The sequence below is a fragment of the Canis aureus genome, chromosome 8 (assembly GCF_053574225.1).
Source record: "Canis aureus isolate CA01 chromosome 8, VMU_Caureus_v.1.0, whole genome shotgun sequence".
Taxonomy (NCBI): domain Eukaryota; kingdom Metazoa; phylum Chordata; class Mammalia; order Carnivora; family Canidae; genus Canis; species Canis aureus.
Window position 1 is genome coordinate 23,434,423 of NC_135618.1, and position 18,634 is coordinate 23,453,056.

At 36.7% G+C, this 18,634-nt stretch overlaps 2 protein-coding genes across 31 annotated transcripts in view; one reads left to right on the forward strand and one right to left on the reverse strand.

Moving 5' to 3' along the window:
* The window catches only part of TLCD4 (TLC domain containing 4), a 103,437-nt gene that overhangs the window by 74,170 nt on the left and 10,633 nt on the right, over positions 1-18,634 (forward strand). For all 11 annotated transcript variants that reach the window (XM_077905523.1, XM_077905526.1, XM_077905530.1 and 8 more), the window contains one exon: positions 8,096-8,169. In XM_077905523.1, the coding sequence (XP_077761649.1) occupies positions 8,096-8,169 (74 nt within the window). The remainder of the gene's footprint in view (positions 1-8,095; positions 8,170-18,634) is intronic.
* LOC144318506 (uncharacterized) overlaps positions 1-18,634 on the reverse strand; it is a 110,321-nt gene that overhangs the window by 54,932 nt on the left and 36,755 nt on the right. For 4 of the 20 annotated variants that reach the window (XR_013384465.1, XR_013384468.1, XR_013384467.1 and 1 more), the window contains exons 1-3: positions 15,892-15,995; positions 5,696-5,814; positions 4,953-5,010 (exon numbers count right to left, since the gene is read on the reverse strand). Coding sequence is in view for 2 of the 20 variants with exons in the window: in XM_077905535.1 (XP_077761661.1) it covers positions 4,953-5,010; positions 15,892-15,921 (88 nt within the window). In the remaining 18 variants the exon portion in view is untranslated. Of the gene's footprint in view, positions 1-1,013; positions 1,150-4,952; positions 5,011-5,695; positions 5,815-15,859; positions 16,164-18,634 lie in introns of those variants that run through there. The other 16 variants (XR_013384473.1, XR_013384470.1, XR_013384460.1 and 13 more) reach the window with 13 other exon arrangements.

Genomic DNA, 18,634 nt, shown 5'->3' on the forward strand with positions numbered 1-18,634 from the left:
ATTTTATATTTTTATGTATTACCAAATGATCTACACATTAAGTGTAGTACTATCCATCACCAAACCAAATTTTTATAATATTATTAACTATACTACCCTTGCTGTACATTATATCTTTATGACTTATTTTATAACTGGAAGTTTGTACATCTTAACTTCCTTCACCCATTTGGCCACCTGCCCTGTCCCTCACCAACAGACTTTTCATTAGCAACCATTAGTTTAGTTTGTTCTTTGTATCTGTGAGTCTTTCTATTCTGTTTTGCTTGTTCATTTGTTTTGGTTTTTTTAGATTCCACATATAAGTGAAATCATATGGTATTTGTCTTTCTCTGACTGACTTCTTTAACATGGCATAAAACTCTCTACGTCAAGTCCATCCATGTTCTCATATATGGCAAGATTTTATTCTTTTTTTTAATGACTAATATTCCATTGTGTGTATATACCATATCTTCTTTACCCATTCATTTATCAGAGAGCACTTAGGTTGCTTCCGTATCTTGGCTGTTAATAATGCTACATAGGGGTGCACATATCTCTCTGAATTGGTGTTCTTATTTTTTTCGGGTAAATACCAAGAAGTAGAATTGCAGGATCATATGGTAGTCCTATGTTTAATTTTTTGAGGAACATCCGTATTGTTTTCCATAGTGGCTACGTCTGTTTACATTCCCACCAACAGTGTATGAAGGTTCCCTTTTCTTCATATCCTTGCAAACACTTACTTTTTTTTTCTTTTTCTTTTTTTTAAGCTTTGACACTAGCCAATCTGATAGAAGTAAGGTGATATTCCCTATCTCTTTTACTTGCCTACCCACTTTTTTCTGTCTTGCTTCACTAATCTAAATGTATCAATTTTTGGAGATTAAATATCAGACTTTTCTTTTTATCATACACATTTATGATGACCTCTAACTCTTTTCTACTGATCTCTTTACAAAATTAACATCTGGATATTTTTCTCCTTTTCTTTTAGAATGGAATACTAATATTCTCATTAGAGTGCTTACCCACTCAGAAATAGGTTTATAGGACTCTTAGGATTCTGGTTTTGGAGGTGATTCTGCTTGTTTCACACTGAGGAGGCAGGTGAGGTTCAACTCAGAAAATATAGGCCAGGCACTGCACTAGGCTTTATGGATAGAACTGTAAATGAGACACAAAGAATATAGATATTTGCAGGGAGTTAAGCACTCTGACAAGCAGAGAGATCTGTTGAGACACTTAACCCTGATGGATATTAAGGAGTCAGGGGAAAATTTTTAGAGGGATACAGCTAGTTTACCTTCATAATGCTGGTGGGATCTGATGGGGGGATTTGTAAATCTTCACTAATTACAATGTCAGAGAAGTAGGGAGATAGTTTCCCCGAGGGCTTAGAGATTCCTAGGTCATCTGTAAGCTAGGGCAATGGTTGTGTACCTTTAGTGAATATTGGAATCATGTAGAGGGCCTGTTAAAACTAGATTGCTTATCTGACCCCCAGGGTTTCTGATTCAGGAGATCTGTCATGGGCCCAAGAATATGCATATCTAGCAAATATCCAGGTGATGCTGATGCTTCTAGGCTAGTGATCACACTTTGAGAACCACTGGGTTAGAAATGAGAGAACTAACCCTTTTCTTTGGGAAGAGGGGAGAGAAATTAGAAGAACAGCTAGGATGCTATGCCCAATTTTTCATAAACTCAAGAGAAAGTCAAAGTGTGGAGATACCGCATTTTGTCTAAATTTAGATGAAAGTAACATACAAAATTTATAATTTTTGCTAGTCATTTTTAATATTTAAAGACTATTATAAAGTCAGGTTTTATCTGATGTTAATTTGATATTTTGGTTAATATTACTTTTAATTGTATACCAATTTGAAAGAAGTTAAAAGAAATAATTTTCTAGACTCTAAAAAAAGTCAGTACATTTCATGGTTTTTTTTTTGTATTTTTAAAGTTCAGTAGAGAGAAATATTTAAAATTCTTAAAGTTTGAGAGTAAGACTATTGCTGGAATATTATTTCAATATTTTGCATGACTTTGGGGTATCTGTTTGCAAATATTTTAGAAATCACAAAAATTAAAAATTTTTCAGTATTGGATCTCATCTTTGGAAAAATGATTTACTTGAAAGATACAGTAAGGAATTTAGCATGGCTTTGGCTGACCCTAGGAACATATTAATTCATATTTTATAGTAGTTTGGTCTGTCATACTCTCTAAACATTGGATATAGTTACCTAGAATACCATAGATTTAAAACAATTAAACAAAAGAATAAGATTGTTAGAAAAATAGATTGGAATAAGAGTTGCCTTTACCTGAAAAGAGAAAGGCAATGTTATAAATGAGAGAATTAACTTTAAAAATAAGAGTAGGGCAGCCCTGGTGGCTCAGTGGTTTAGTGCTGCCTTCATCCCAGGGCGTGATCCTGGAGTCTCAGGATCGAGTCCCACGTCGTCGGGCTCCCTGCATGGAGCCTGCTTCTCCCTCTGCTTGTGTCTCTGCCTCTCTCTCTCTCTCTCTCTCGTCTCTCATGAATAAATAAATAAAATCTTTAAAAAAAAAGATTAAAAAATTAAGAGTAAATGTTTATTACACACATAAATTTATTATAATAGAGGATTTCTCCTAATAAAAAATATTTCTAAGATTTTCATATGTGTGCTTCAAGTAAGAATCTCCCTAAAGTAACTATTTTCCTTGCTTTTTTTCGCCTCCCCAAAAATCATGTTCTACCTGTGCACTATTTTCAAAGCTCTTCTCCCTTGCTCTGCTCACTGCAGAATTTAAGTATGTAGTAGAGGAAAGCAGGACATTTTAGCTTTTTAATTTTACTGGGATGGTCTCCAACTAAACACAATTACTTATTTTCCTGACCTTTTCTTAACTGAAATATTCCAACTACTTCCTTTGGAAACACTTACCTAAACTTCAAACAAATCACCAAAACTAAAAAATAAATCCACAAAACATCAAGGAACTTGGCATATGCAAGGCAATTTGTTTCCTATTATCTTCAAAGTGCTTCTTTGTGCGGCATGAGTTAGGTCAGATATTTACTCTTTTTTTTTTTTTTAATGATTGTATTTATTTATTCATGAGAGACACACACAGAGAGAGAGGCAGAGACACAGGCAGAAAGAGAAGCAGGCTCCAAGCAGGGAGCCTGACGTGGGACTCGATCCCAGGACTCCAGGATCACGCCCTGGGCTAAAGGCCGATGCTCAACTGCTGAGCCACCCAGGCATCCCAAGACATTTACTCTTTATTCATGTCTCCTTCTCATTGCTGGGAAGATGATTCTGATTATGTATTAAAATGAAAAAGTTCACCTGACATTTAAGATTTATTATAATAAAATTCATAATAAAACAAAGATAGGAGTGGCCTGCGCAAGTCCATTTTGGTTTTACCATTTTAGCACTGAAAGTCTTACATCCTGTGAAATCTTTTTCTGTGATGCAAAAAAATCATGGCAAGCATGATTTGCAATTCACAATAATGGATCATTCATTGTCACATTATGCTGAATGATGGAACTGAGGTATGTTGTAATCATGAGCATTAACAATTATCTTTGTCTATTGGAAGTTTGGATAACCAGAATGAGAATAGTTATGATACCAACACCAGAATGCTCTAAGCATCACCAATAAAGAAGGTTATAGTTATTATATATGGAAATATGTATATTATTACATATTTTAGTATATAGTGGTATGTTATTATAGATGTATGGAAAGACACATGGATGAGGGAATTGGATAACCAAGATAGACCATACTGCACAACGTGCGTAAAAGAATTTGAGTTTGGGCATTGTTATGGAATGAATTGTAACCCGCCCCCAAATTCATTTGTTGAGGTCCTAAGTTCTACTATCTCTGAATGTGACTTTATTTGGAAATAAGGTCAATACAGATGTAATTAGTTAAGTGAAAACAAGGTCATCATTGAGAAGGTTGGGTCCTTAATCCAGTGTGACTGGTATCTTTATAAAATGGGGAAATTTGGACACAGACATGCACACAGGGAAAAGGCCTAAAGATTGGAGTTGGACTGCCAGAAGCCAAGGAACTGCAAGAAGCTAGGAGAGAGGCCTGGAGCAGAGCCTTCCCTAGAACCTTCAGAGGGAACATGGATCCACCTTGATCTCTAGCACATTGATCTAGGATTTCTAGCCTCCAGAACTGTAAAACAATAACCTTCTGTTATTTAAGCCACCCAACCTGTGGTATTCTGTTATAGCAGCTCTGGCAAATTAACCTGGGCCTGGTAGAGATAGGGATGTAAAAGCACCTGAAGAGACTGAGTCTCACAAGTCTGGAATGAGAGAAGCAAATGCATCTCAATCTGTACTTTTTCATTTTCCAAAAAGACATTGACGTTCAGTTGAAAATAGCAGGCACTGAATTAACTTGGACATATCACATGGATGTACACATTTTATTTTTTCCCTTGATTGCTCTATGAAACTGACTAAAGTTACATTTCCTGATTCAGAGGTTGCAACTAAAACATCCTGTCAGTGAAAAAAAAAAAAGGGAAATTTTGATAACAGATGTGTTGGCTTCTTACAACATAGAGAGCTGATTCTGTTGGATCTTACTAATGATCATACTTTCTTCATTCTATCAAGTGTTGCACCGAATCACAGCAACAACAAGATGTTCCCCTAGCTCTGAGGTACTTTGATTTGAAAAATGGAGTTCAAGCTGAATTTTTGATTTCTATAAAGATTATAAAGAATCCACATAAACAAAAATTGTTGATGTGTTCAAGTATGGATTAGATTTTGCTCAATCTGTCTGCATATTTGGCAGACAGCACAAATGTAAGTCTGGCAAATTCCATTTGGTCTATCAACTTCTTACCAAATAAAATGAAAAGTTACTACCTGCGAAATGTCTTCTACATCATGCATAGAACAGTGCTAAAAAGGAATGTGATTTGCTTACCTGTGACATTGAGGCTTTCACAATGAAGGTTCTTTGTCACCTTTAGCTTCCTCAAAACCTGCAAAAACAATGAAAGTTTTGACTTTATGGAAATATAAGGAGATGATGTCCATAGACATGTGCCTACAACATAGCTACAATTGTTGCTAGCAAATGTTGGCCAGCTGTAAAAGCACATGTTTAGAGTGTGAGGCAAGGAGAATGTCCTTCTGTAACTGGGGAAATAAATTGGAGAAGGAAGAAAAGTATTACATTAAGTAAATGGGTATTTATGTACCGTTTCTCTAAAAGTGTTTGGTGATTACTGAGGGGACCGGTAAGCAGTCAGAAAAGGATGAACAATCCAAACCTTAGTTATTTCATGTGGTGTGCAGGTTGTGATGAACACTCTCTCAATGGAAAAATGACTCATTTTGGGGAAATTAGACTGCTTCTGAACTAAAAAATGTTACCAGAAAAGAGTAGCCACACTGAACAGGATTTTCTTTACTAGAACTCTAACTTACTTGGAATCCACCCAGTGTGCTTTGGAGTGTTGAAAAGGATGGCTATTTTAGAAATGAGTAGTCTATATGATGAATTTATACATGCAGAGGACCTTGGAAACAAACAGTTGGTCTAGCAAAACAAGCCTGTAGGAATAAAGTGGGTGGACCTTTTTAAGAGAGCTAGGGACTTAATTCTTATAACTCTAAGAAGCTTGCTGTTGCTAGTAAGTAAAATCTCAAATATATTATGCTCACATCTTTCTTACGAAAATATTTAGGTTGAGGTCATCCTGTTGGACCGATATAAGTAATGTGGACTTCTAAGAGCAGAGTTAGAAACCAAAGTGAATTGTATGCTGGACTGTAGTTCATTCCTGGGGAATAAAAGCAAAATATGTGTGTGTGTATTACATATATATATAATTTCACCTAATGGCTGCAGGCAGTTCATAGTAGTAGTATTGGAAAAGGAAACAGTAAAAATATCCTACTGTGTCATAGATAAGAAGTTGTCACTATTTTTTTTATTAAATATAGACAACTGTTTAATTAGTCCCAATTGTATTTACATTCTCCTTTTACAGAGCCTCAGAAATATACAATAATATAGCCTAGTAAATTTAAATATCCAGAAAAAAAAGTTAAATAAAAGGGTAGAAAGTAACAAAAACGTTGGGGCGCCTGGATGGCTCAGTTGGTTAAGCATCTGACTCTTGATCTCTGCTCAGGTCACGATCTCAGGGTACTGAGAATGTGACTCACATCAGCTCCTGGGCATGAAGCCTGTTTAAGATTCTCTCTCTCTCTCTCTCCCTCCTCCCTCCCTCCCTCAACCCCCCCCCCCCCCCGCCTTTCCTTCTCTCTCCTCCTATTAAAAAAAAACATAAAAATATTGTTTTCATACATTTACTTGTTAAATTAGTCCTATTCTTAATTACTACTAATTGCCATTATTAATCTTTTAAAATAAAAGCTCTTATTGTAACAGAAAAGTAAATAGTACAAAACAATATATAATTTCAGATAAACACTGATTCTTTATAATTCTTTGTTAAAGTAATAACACATGTGAGTGATTAGTTCTATGTTGTCAGTGTTTTTGGAGTGGTGTGGCTGTGTCTCAGCTGACTTTAGATAAAGTTGATCACCCCCGTGTACAATACTCACCCGCTGTCTTTGTGCCTGCTCCCTCTGTTCCTTCTTTTTCTTTTTTTCTTTAAGATTTTATTTATTTACTCATGAGACACACACAGAGAGAGGCAGAGACATAGGCAGAGGGAGAAGCAGGCTCCCTTCAGGGAGTCTGATGCAGGACTCCATCCTTTGGGATTATGCCCTGAGCCAAAGGCAGTTGCTCAACCATTGAGCCACCCAGGTGCCCTTCTTCTCTTTCTCCTCATCACCCATTTCAATTTCACTAAGGCCAGTGAGTTTGAGATTATAAAAAGTTCTAAATTAGTGTTGGAAAAGCTAATTTGTGTAACTAGCTCTGAATTTTTATTTTTTTATTTTTATCTATTTATTTTTAAAGATTTTATTTATTCATTTATGATAGACATAGAGAGAGAGAGAGAGAGGCAGAGGGAGAAGCAGGCTCCATGCCGGGACCCCGACGTGGGACTCGATCCTGGGACTCCAGGATCGCGCCCTGGGCCAAAGGCAGGCACCAAACCGCTGAGCCACCCAGGGATCCCCAAGCTCTGAAGTTTCAATCCCTAAAACAATTTCCATGGAGAAGAACTGAAAATATTCAAATGAAAAATTCATGTTTTTATTGCTTTGTATCATTCCCATTTGGAAGACAGCATGGTATAGCTTTTAGGCATCGAGTTTCTGAAGTTCCATATGTGTCTAATGTTTTGGGGGTAGGTAGGACTATTTCTTTTTGTGTGTGATCATAATTCTGATTGAATTAGAAGTACTGAAATGACTATTTACCTAGCAATAATTTTTTAATTACATGATATTTTTGAAATGTATACTTTTGTTCTTCTTTCTAATGTTTATTAGCTCTACTTTTCCTATTATTAAATTCATACAATGTACTACTAGGCATTGTGTTTCTAAGTTCATAAAGGTCCTTAAAGTGTGTGTTTTAGCTGCAGTATCTTCTGATTGACAAATATATTTTTCAGGTCAAATGTGATAAATAAGTTTTAGCATGTGTGTACCCTTGGCAAATATGCATCTACTCACAGGCTCACATATTGTTATTTAGGATGTTAAGTACACTTTTGAGATTTTAAAGATACTTTTATTAATGGATATAAAAATGAGTTTCTATTAGGTATTTCATTGCTATAAAATTCTTCAACTTCTGAAATTTATGCTATTTTGGTCATTATTTTTACAGTAATTTGAGAATGCTGCTACCATTGGCTGTTTGCAGAATTCATTAGTTCAACATGGGAAACAACTGCTTAAAATCTGTTTTTATAAGTGCACATAACTGTACAATATGCTGTCTTTTAAAAATATTATAGAATTGTAGTGACATTTCTAAATTCTCATAACGAAGAAAACCAGCTGGGAGACATGGTCTGTTTTGGTATTGATTGTTATTTTACATGGAGAAGTTATTGAATGTTCTTTTAATATTTAGAAATGTTGATAAGCTTGTCCTCCCTGACATTGTGTTTTATGTCTATCATCCAGAGGTATGGAGTCCTGGCATCCATTGGGAATTTTCGCCTGCTTGCAGAACTTTCCAGCCCTTTTGTGAATCAGCGGTAGGTTATTAATCTCATTATTTTAAACTTGTGCTGTTTACTTTTAGTTTGGGGAAGTTTTTTCCAAGATCCTAAAGCTACTGAATAAAAATGAGAATATGTGATATTAATTATTATCACCATTGCGCACATGAGGAAACCAAGCTTTGGAAAGGTGAGAGAAACCTAGTTAGAAAGTGGTGGTCCTAGCTTTACAACAAAACTCTCTTTGAAGGATGGTGATGCTTTATTATACTTGGGTTCAACTTGGGTCCAGTTCACATTCTTGACACTAGAATGCCCTTCTCATCACATCATGTCAGGAGAAACATGATGTCCATGTGACATCACTGGGGATGTGAACTTGCATCCCATGTTTAAAGTGGTGTTTACCAGGTTTCTCCACTGTGAAGTTTTTTCTTTTCCTTATCTATTCTTGAAAAGCAAGATATGAAGTAGAGCCCACTCTCAAGGGGTGAGGGAGAAAGGAAATTAAGCTCCACCCCATGGAGGAGGTAGTTGCTCATATTTGCCAATGGATTTATTATGGTGCTGTATTACCCTTATCTTGTCATTTAGTGAGGACTGCTGATGTCTTTTCTGTGTAACGTTAGCTGTTCTTTTCACTCCATGTCCATGGTCCTAGGTGAGGGCCTTCTGGATATCCATAGTTCAGTTACTGCCATAGCCTTCTGACTGACTTCCCTCCTTCCAGATTGACCCTCTCTTCAGTCCTCTCTTCACAGGGCTACTGATGTAATCTTCCCTGGGATCCACTTTCTGTACCTTATTTTCTTCTAAAAACTGCATCCTATTTAGACACTTCTCTGACTTTGAGGTTCGCTGTAATGTGCTCCATATGTCTCCAGCCTTATTTCTTCCTACTCATTAGGGTCCATTTTGAGCCCTTACTGTCTCATGCACCTGTGAGTGGTTCTTTCGTTTCTTCCCTTATTCACATCCTACATCTTTGAAAAATTTACCTATTTTTAAATCTTAGGTCAAAGTTCCAAAGCCAGGGGAGGCTCCCAGGATGGCAGTTAGCCCTTTTGTGACTTAGTACAGAGATAACCCAGGGAATTGAGAGTGTCAAACCAGACTCGTGTGGGTTTGAGTGTACCCTCTATTAAGCTTTACTAATAATCCCAAGGATCCAGGTAATCACGAAGCCCTGGCAAATTAGGGAGATGTTCAGGACCATCAAAAGGATTCCCTGGGTCCTTTTGGCATTGGGCTGACTCTGGAATAAGGTTATCTAAGAGGGGCCATATAGGCAGTATATATAGCTCCTATTGTGGACATAGAGGTTATGAAACACTGCCATTTAATAGATAGTTACATAACTTATGAAATATTCCCCAAGGGGTAGCATAAGCAATCCTAAACTAGATATATCTGAAAAGCATTCCATGGATGAGACTCTCCTGCAACAAATACCTAAGTCTGTTTATCAGGACATCTGTCATTAGTATGTTCACCAAGCAATTAGCCTGATTTTTAAAAAATTTTATTTATTTATCTGAGAGAGAGAGCGCGCGAGAGTGCATGATAATGGGGTAGGGTCAGAGAGAAGCAAATTCCCTGTTGAGCAGGGAGCCAAATGTGGGGGCTCAATCCTGAGACTCCGGGATCATGACCTGAGCTGAAGACAGATGCTTAACTGACTGAGCCACCTAGGTCCCCCTAAACTGATCTTTTTTTTCTTGCCAAAGGTTGTGGGAGCAGAGGAAGAGTGATCCTTCCACTCCCCAAATAAGAGCAAATAGATTACAGAGCTGCTGCTGGACATTTTCTTTCCCAAGTTTTGTTTATATACTGTCTTATTTTGTTTGCCAGTAATTTCAGATGGTGTAATATTTCTTCAAGAAGATAGAAAGTTTCTTAGGCTTGGCCATTTATATATTTAAAATAATAATTCTTCTGCAATCCTCAAAGACTCTGATAATGTGAAAATCTAGAGCAAAGAGCAATGACTATGAAGTCAAAAGACCTGCAATCAAATCCAAACTCTCCCACTCACCATTGTATATGAGTGGAAGATTATTTAATCTAAGATTGGTTTCTTACCTATAAAACAGGGCTGATGATGCCTATAGGCCTCAGAGTTTGTTGTGAAGATTCAGTGAGATCATGTGTATAAAGCACCTGGCACAGTGCTTGCCATTGGGTATTACATACAGTAAATGCTAAATGTCATTCATATTCAACATGCTAAAACCCAATGAACACTGGAAGTGCATAGTTTATGCTTGCTTTCTCTATTGTACCTTTTTTTGCTCTTTAAACTCATTAAAATTAGGCTTCCTCCTCTGTCATTGTGCTGGAACTATTTCATTAGAGGCACCAGTGACTTCCAGTTGCAAAATGCAGCAAACTCCGTTTGGTGCCTGTTTCATTATGTCTCTCTGTGGACTTGATGCTGTTGAGCACCTTCTTCTACGGTTTGCTTTCATAACACCGTATTCACCCAGTCCTTGTATTTCTCTGACCATACTCTCTCAGCTTCCTTGGTAAGAGACAGTTCCATAAATGCTGGTGTTCCCTGAGGCTCTCTTCTGGGCCCACTGACCTTCTCAATGCTTCTCCCTGGGGTGAGTTCTCCTTTCACGGTGTCAACTATTACCAATTTGCTCATTTTCATGTGATGGACTATGTATGAATTTTAGAACCAGATAAACTCAAGTTGCAATTCAGCCTTGCCACTTAACCTGCCCTGACCTGGGGTAAGTTATTTAACATCACTGTACTACAGTTGCTTTCTCTTTAAAAAGAGCATATTTAATATTACCTACTTCTTTGTATTATAGTCCAGTGTTTTCTCCTTCCAAGTGGACATCAAAGTCAACATGTCTAAAATAGAATGCAACATATTTCCCTCTGTAGTTTCTTATTCAGCATGTGGCCAAGCCATTCTCTGTCAGTCACTCCTGCTTGACATGTGGTTATCATCTTTGTTTCTCTCACCTACATTTATTTGGTCCATATTAGATCCTAAATATTTCTTGCCTTGCCACTGTCTCTCTGTCTCTACCATCAGTTCCCATCATCTCTTGCCTAGGCTCCTGTACCAACTTCTAACCCTGTACTGCCCAAGAGGGTACCCATGAGTCACTTGTAACTATTTACATTTAATTTAAAAATTCAGTTTCTCAGTCTAACTGGTAACATTTCAAATGCTTCACAGCCCCATGTTACTGGTGTCTACCAAATTGGGTAGCATATCTATAGAACATTTTCATTATTGCATAAAAATTTTTTGGACAGTGCTGTTCTAGACCAGGGGTTGGCAAAGTAAGGCTTGAGGGGCCAAACTATTGCTGTTTTTTTGTAAATAAAGTTTATTGGGGCGCAGCTATGCTCATTTGTTTACATGACTGCTGTTACACCACAACACTGGAGTCAATTTGTTGTGACAGAGAGTGTACAGTTTCCAAAGCCTACTACTTATGTCTACTCTCTGGCTCTCTGTAAAAGAAGTTTGCTGATTTCTGCTCTAGACAGACTGCCCCTGTCTCCAGTCCTGTTCCCCTTTCATCTGTCTTTTGTATTTTCTTCCACAATGATCCCTCTAAAACACAAAAAATGTTTTCAACCCTCCCCTGGTTGAATCCCCTCAGTGATTCCTGCTGCTTACAAGATAAAACATGGGCTCTTTAATATGACAGAAAATTTTCCAAATACATCTGTTTTATCTCTTTCTGCCACCTATTCCTCCTCAAAAATCTCTCCAACTTGTTCACGTGCTGGAAAAGTCTCCTGGCTTCTTACTCATCCTTCAAGACTCAGCCTGAGGATTATTTCCATTACTAAAACCCATCTCTCTCTGGTTATATTGTGTATCCCTCACCTGTGTTTCCATAATAGTGACATAGAGTTACACCATTATGATCAGTGTATTTTATGATAGTGTTCTCTCTCTCTCTCTCTCTCTCTCTCTCTCTCTTCTTTCGTGTCTTACTCATCTCTGTGTTTCATTAGATCAAGGACAAAATTTTGTTAAACTTTGTGTGGTCCAGCACTCATTGCCTGGCACATTAATAGCCATTTAATTGCTTTTTGTTTACATGACTGCTGTTACACCACAACACTGGAGTCAATTTGTTGTGACAGAGAGTGTACAGTTTCCAAAGCCTACTACTTATGTCTACTCTCTGGCTCTCTGTAGAAGAAGTTTGCTGATTCCTGCTCTAGACAGACTGTCCCTGTCTCCAGTCCTGTTCCCCTTTCATCTGTCTTTTGTATTCCTCTGGGAGCAGAGGAAGAGTGATCCTTCCACTCCCCAAATAAGAGCAAATAGATTACAGAGCTGCTGCTGGACATTTTCTTTCCCAAGTTTTGTTTATATACTGTCTTATTTTGTTTGCCAGTAATTTCAGATGGTGTAATATTTCTTCAAGAAGATAGAAAGTTTCTTAGGCTTGGCCATTTATATATTTAAAATAATAATTCTTCTGCAATCCTCAAAGACTGATAATGTGAAAATCTAGAGCAAAGAGCAATGACTATGAAGTCAAAAGACCTGCAAGAGGTGATCAGTTAAGCTCTAGCAATGTCCATCTCTTGAATATGATTCAGAATATGCGATATTGAAGCAAAAATTAACTCTGATGCTTAAAAGAACTTCAATTTGTTTTTGTTTGAAACTTTTTGAGAACTCATAAAATTAGCAATAGTTTAATTCTATACCTTTATCTAAAAGCTTTGAGTCTTTAGTAATTTAAGAAAAGGAGAAGTGTGGTTGGAATGTGAACAGGAAATGGTATAATGGATCAAGAAGATCATAACAAAATTGAGTGCAGCTATTTAAGCTCTGTTAGAGTTTTCTATTGGCTAATTGTTTTCTTTATAGTTTGTAAATTTTTGTTTTCTTTATTTTAAAGTGTTGTATGATTTAAGAAGGCACATGGAATGCATGTGGTGGGTTATAGAGGAAAAGAGGATTGAAATAAAGCTTAGACACCTGGGCTTCACAGTTACATTTCTTCTGCTAAGTTATATCCATGCATCAGTTTTCTTTTTATAAGAAATAATTCAATGGTGGTAACTTCCTTCTTGTCTAAATGCCTTGAGTTGCCATGAGGACATATTTATTCATTGCTATTAAAATTAAATAGCTTATAAGAACTTTGTACACATGCTCCTTAATATGTTAATTCAGTATTTCCTAAATACCTCCGCAGTACCTAAAGTCCCAGTCCCTGCCCTCTGGGACCTTTGAGTATGGTGTCTGGTGTCATGTCTATGATTGAAAAAGTAGGACTTAAAAGTATAAAATGATCTAGTAAAACAAGACGTTATGTATAAAGGGGCAAGAAAAAAAGCGCTGATGTTAATGGTATAAAACAGCTGTTCTCAAACTTGTTGATATCATAAATTATTGAGGACTTGAATGAACTTTTATTTCCTGTGGGCTTATATCTACTGATATTTGCCAGATTGGAAATTAAAACTGCAACATTAAAAATATTTATTAATTCATTTAATAGTAACAATATTTTATGTTAACATAATGTGTTTTTTGTGAAAAATAACCACATTACCAAAATGAAAAAAATTTTAGTGGAAACAGTGTCATGGATGTACGCTTTTGCAAATCTTTCTAATGTCTAGCATGGTGGTATTTAGCTGGAATCTCAGGGCTGCCTCTGTTTTCAGTCTGTTGTGAAATGTTATTTTGGTTGAAGCATATGAAAGAGAAACCCGGCCTCTCAGAGTTAATAATGTAGTAGGAAAAGGTAGAAGTATTTAAGAAGCCTTTTCAAGTATTCAAGGATATTCTTCTTTAACATTATGCCAAAATATACCAAGAGGTATTTTTTTAAAGGTTATCTAAATATAGAATATGAAACTGTATCAACGAACTTTCCATACAGAGTTATATTCAAATTCATTGGTCTCTTTGCACTTTGAATCTTTTGCCTATGCATAATTATGTAACATCATGCCTTGGTCATTTGTTTATTTGGTCCACTGAGTTTTGTAGGTTTTCCAAATGTTGGTACATTAAATAGTAATATTTTAAAACCTCACATTAGTTAATATCACCACTGATCTCATTTCAAAAGCCTTTAAGTATTGGGAGGCTATCAAAATCATAGTGGCAAATAAAAATTTTCCAAAATTCTGATTTTCATTTGAAAGTTCAAGTTTTGTTATTGGCAACAAATACTGACAAGCTTCTTTTCTCAATGTGACAAACTCACTTTTCATTTTTGAGAAAATGCCTGCCAAATACCCAAGTCTAAATAACATAGTTTTTTCAGTTGTTTTTTCAAGTAAAAATGGTGTTCCATGGAAAAGGCAGGTAGTTTAGCTCATAATTCAAATCATCATCTAAGGGTTTTTTTCCTTCAGATAACTGTTGTACTTTGCAACAGAAGTGTGTTATGTATACTTCCCATTTTATCACACATAATATTAAAAAGATGTACCTAAAGGTCAGGATGCAGTGAAATTATTCTTCTTCATTGGGGACATTCTTAAGTGAAACCGTTTCTGCCCCCCCCCCTTTTGTAACATTTTAAAAAATTCCCTTGTTTCATTTTTAATTCCAAGTGTGTGGTGGTAAAGGCTACAGTGTCCACTAGTATCATTTTGTGCCATTGCCGTTATTTGTGTTAAGATGCCAGGAGTTTTATCTACCATGCTTTGCACCCTCATTGTAGAAGTCATCACAAGGAGAAAGGTGGATAATATTTTAATATTATTATGAAAATAGTTTTGCCTTGTACACCCTCCAAAAAGTCTCAGGGTGCATGGACCACATTTCAATATCTATTATTGATATTTGTCATGCAAGCCTTCACAGAGAAGGCAGGACATATTCTTAAAATGGTTTTTAGAATGTTTTTAGAAGTGGTTGGGGAAGGAATGAACATAAGTTTTTAAAAAGTGGAATAAACATGCTGCATGAAAGAGAAACCCATTCTTGTAGAATCAAAGAGTATGCCTAGGAGGAGGGTGGATAGACTTACAGGGTGTTGAGTGTCAGAGTTAATTGAACTTGAACCAGTGGATGATGAGAACATAGTCTAGTGGGGAAGACATTCTGAAAATAGCATTGAGTAATTGTAGTTTTTGGTATTTGTAGGATAGATTGGAAGACTGGAGGCAAAGATTGGGTTAGGAGGTTAGCAGACACTCTTAGTTATGTGAATGGATGGTGTAATTACATTAGTCCAGGAAATAAATAGGAGTCCAAATTAGCCTGTGGGGATAGATAAAAGATGACAAAATAGAGATTTTCAAGGAAGAAAAAGTGAAATTGGCAATGGATGAGAGATTAGAGAAAAGGGATGAGTTTAGGGCAACTCCTTTGTACCTTTGAGGATTGGGCCCATGAAAAGAAATGAGGAGGCAAGGGGGAGGACTAGAGGGAAGGTGGTTTGGTTTGGAGATGTTAGGTAAGAGGACAAACAGGGCATCTGAGTAGAACTATAGTGAGAGGTACAGAGAAGAATTTTGGAATGATCAGATAGAGGTGACATTTGAAGCCATGAGAAAAGATGGCACTTAAATGATAAAGTTGAGTGTTTAGAATGGAAGCATAAGATAAGGAGGAGTAGATAATGAAGGAATGGTTTAGAAGAAGAAGGGGAGCCAAAATAATATTGGAGCAGTGGGCAACTTTTCTAAAATTAAGTTTCTGAACTCCTAAAATTTCACAGTTAATATTTATTAAATACCAATGTTTACATTCTGAAAAAATTACATTAGCAACCAAGGTAACTGGGGTCAACTCACTGCCCAGGCCCAGAAATGTACAGCATCCATAGCCTTATTGGAGTTTTTCCAAGGATGTCAACAAAGATCGAGTTTGTTATTCACAGCTACACTTCTTAAAATTCTCTTTGCTCCTCTTGAACTCACAATATCTCCTAGAACCCCAGGCTTACTCAAAATTCTGACCTTCAACTCTGAATTCCAAAAACACACTGAAGCAGTGCTGTGTTGGGATGGACTTTTTTGCTTCCATTCTCTTCTCACTTTTTTCCTTTCTTTCTCTTCCTGCAAGGAACCATTTTTGCTTTTGCCAGGTGTGAATTATACCAGATAATATCTTGTTTTTACACTATTTGTAGTTAATACCACACTGCACCATTAATTCCCAGGACATAATTGAAAGGTTCAAGTTTAGAAGTGCAGGTGGAGAAAGAAGTGCTCAATGACCAAAGACAGATTTTTCCCTATAGAGTTGGGTTTGGAAGATTATAAACACGTACAATTTGCTATCTTTTCTTGTATACCTTTTTTAGTAATAACTGTAGATGGTGGGTAAAAGAGTGTTTTCCCTCTGTCCTTTCTTCTCACAAGCATGTCTTCCTTCTTCCTCCTGCCCCTTTCCCTCTCAGCTTTAATGAATATATTCACAATCTAGTAGCCTTTATTTGTTGGAATAAAAGAGTGTTTGAATTAGGTAAGAAGTAGATTCCAACAAAATAGGTGGCTCTTCTGATGTGAGAGAGGAAGGGAAAAGCAATTACATAAATATTATTTCACCTCAAATTAATATATGAGCTCTTTCTTTTAAAAGAGACTGGCTTGGGACACCTGGGTGACTTAGTTAAGCATCCAGCTCTTGATTTGGCCCACATCACGATCTCGGAGTCATGAGATTGGGGCTCTGTGCTGGGCACGGAGCCTGTTTGAGATTCTGTCTTTCTCTTTCTGCTCCTCCCTTACTTGCTCACATGTTCACTCTCTCTCGAATGAATGAATGAATGAATGAATGAATGAATGAATGAATGAAACTGGCTTAAAGACCAGGTATTGGTCACATGAAAAAAATTGGCAGAAGATGAATATGGTGATTTCATAGTAGAGCCAAAGGACAACTTCTTTAAGTCTGGATTTGTAGATGATCATCTTTTCACACAACCAAAAATTTGGTAAGTGCATGAAGTACTTGGAGAACAGAAAGTGTAAGTATTCTGGACTAAATACAGAATAGGACTTGTGAAAAGAGAACAGTCTAGAAAGGTTAGGTCAAGGGAGACCCAGTTGAGTCATTGTAGTCATTGAGGTTAGAGATACTGAGGACCAAAAATTATAATGGCAGCAGTGGGAACGGAATGAATCAGGGGAAGATAAGGAAGAATTTTCAGAAATGGAATGGGTAGGGCTTGGTTACAGACTATAGGAATAGTCTAGGATGACTGCAAGTTTCTGATGTGGATGGTTAAGTCATTGGTGATGCCACTGATGAAGATTTGGGAGGATTGGTTGCTATAAACTTCCATTTATAAAATGTGGAGGGTAAGGTACAGCCTGTGGAATATAAATCAGTAATGCTGTATCAACTTTGTGTGATGACAGACATTACCTAGACTTATTGTGGTGCTCCGTTCCCAGTGTATACAAATGTGGAACCACTATGTTGTACACTTGAAACTAATATACTGTGATATGTCAATTATACTTCAAGTTTAAAAATAAATAATTAAAATTTACAGACCACACACACAGTTTTCCACAGAAAGACCTGAATTTGAACAAAGAAAAAGCAAATGTTGGGATGCTTATGACACCTAACACACAAACTATATTGAAAAGATGGCCTTTGGGCCCTTCCCAGTCTTATGTAGCTACCTGAAATATGACCATTTAATTACACAAGCCAATTTTCTATAGCTTAGTGTTATTGTAAAAGTTTGCTTGTACAAACTCATTATATATATCATATATTTACATATTTGTATATATTCACACACTAAAATGGAGTTTATTCATGAAAATAAAAGCATATCCATCTCTCAAAAACCCCACAAAATGATTGGGAGGATCAGAAGAGAAACAGGCAGTTTTCTGTGGTTGGGGGCTGGGTACAGAGGAGTGATTAGGCAAGGAGTAGAGTATTGGTTTTAAGCATGTTGAGTTTTGGGCATATTTGAGAATTTTTGATTTGTGAAATGCTCACCAACAATAAATTTATTGTTGAGCATAAAAATGCTCAACAATAAATTAAAAATCTGGAACTACAAGTAGACCTTGAGAGATGACTTGAAATCAAATATTCATGTTAGGGTGTCAAGCCTTTGAGAGTGGATGAAATGGCCTTGGTAGCACATATAGAAAGGAATGATGATTGGGAGGCACAAATATTTAAGGGATAGGCAGAGGAAGTAGAGACTGGAAAAGTGTAGTTAGAGAACCAAGAGGAAAATAGTATCATGGAGGTGAGGAGAGATGGAAGTATGATGGTTGGCAGTGTCATATGCTATAGAAAAGCCATTTAGGATGAAGTCTAAGATGAACCCACTGTCTTGATTATAGGGAAGCCACTAGTGACCAATTTCTTTTGTAGGGGAATGTAATCATATTGTATTGGGTTATGAGATATAATAAGAATGCCTGTGAATATACTGTTGACTTCTCTTTCAAAAAGTGTGATAGGAAAGAGAAGCAGAGAGATTTTTGGATTAGGAAAAATTGAGCAAGTTGGTCAGAGAGAAGAAAGAATCAACCTAGATGGATCAAGGGGAAGGGG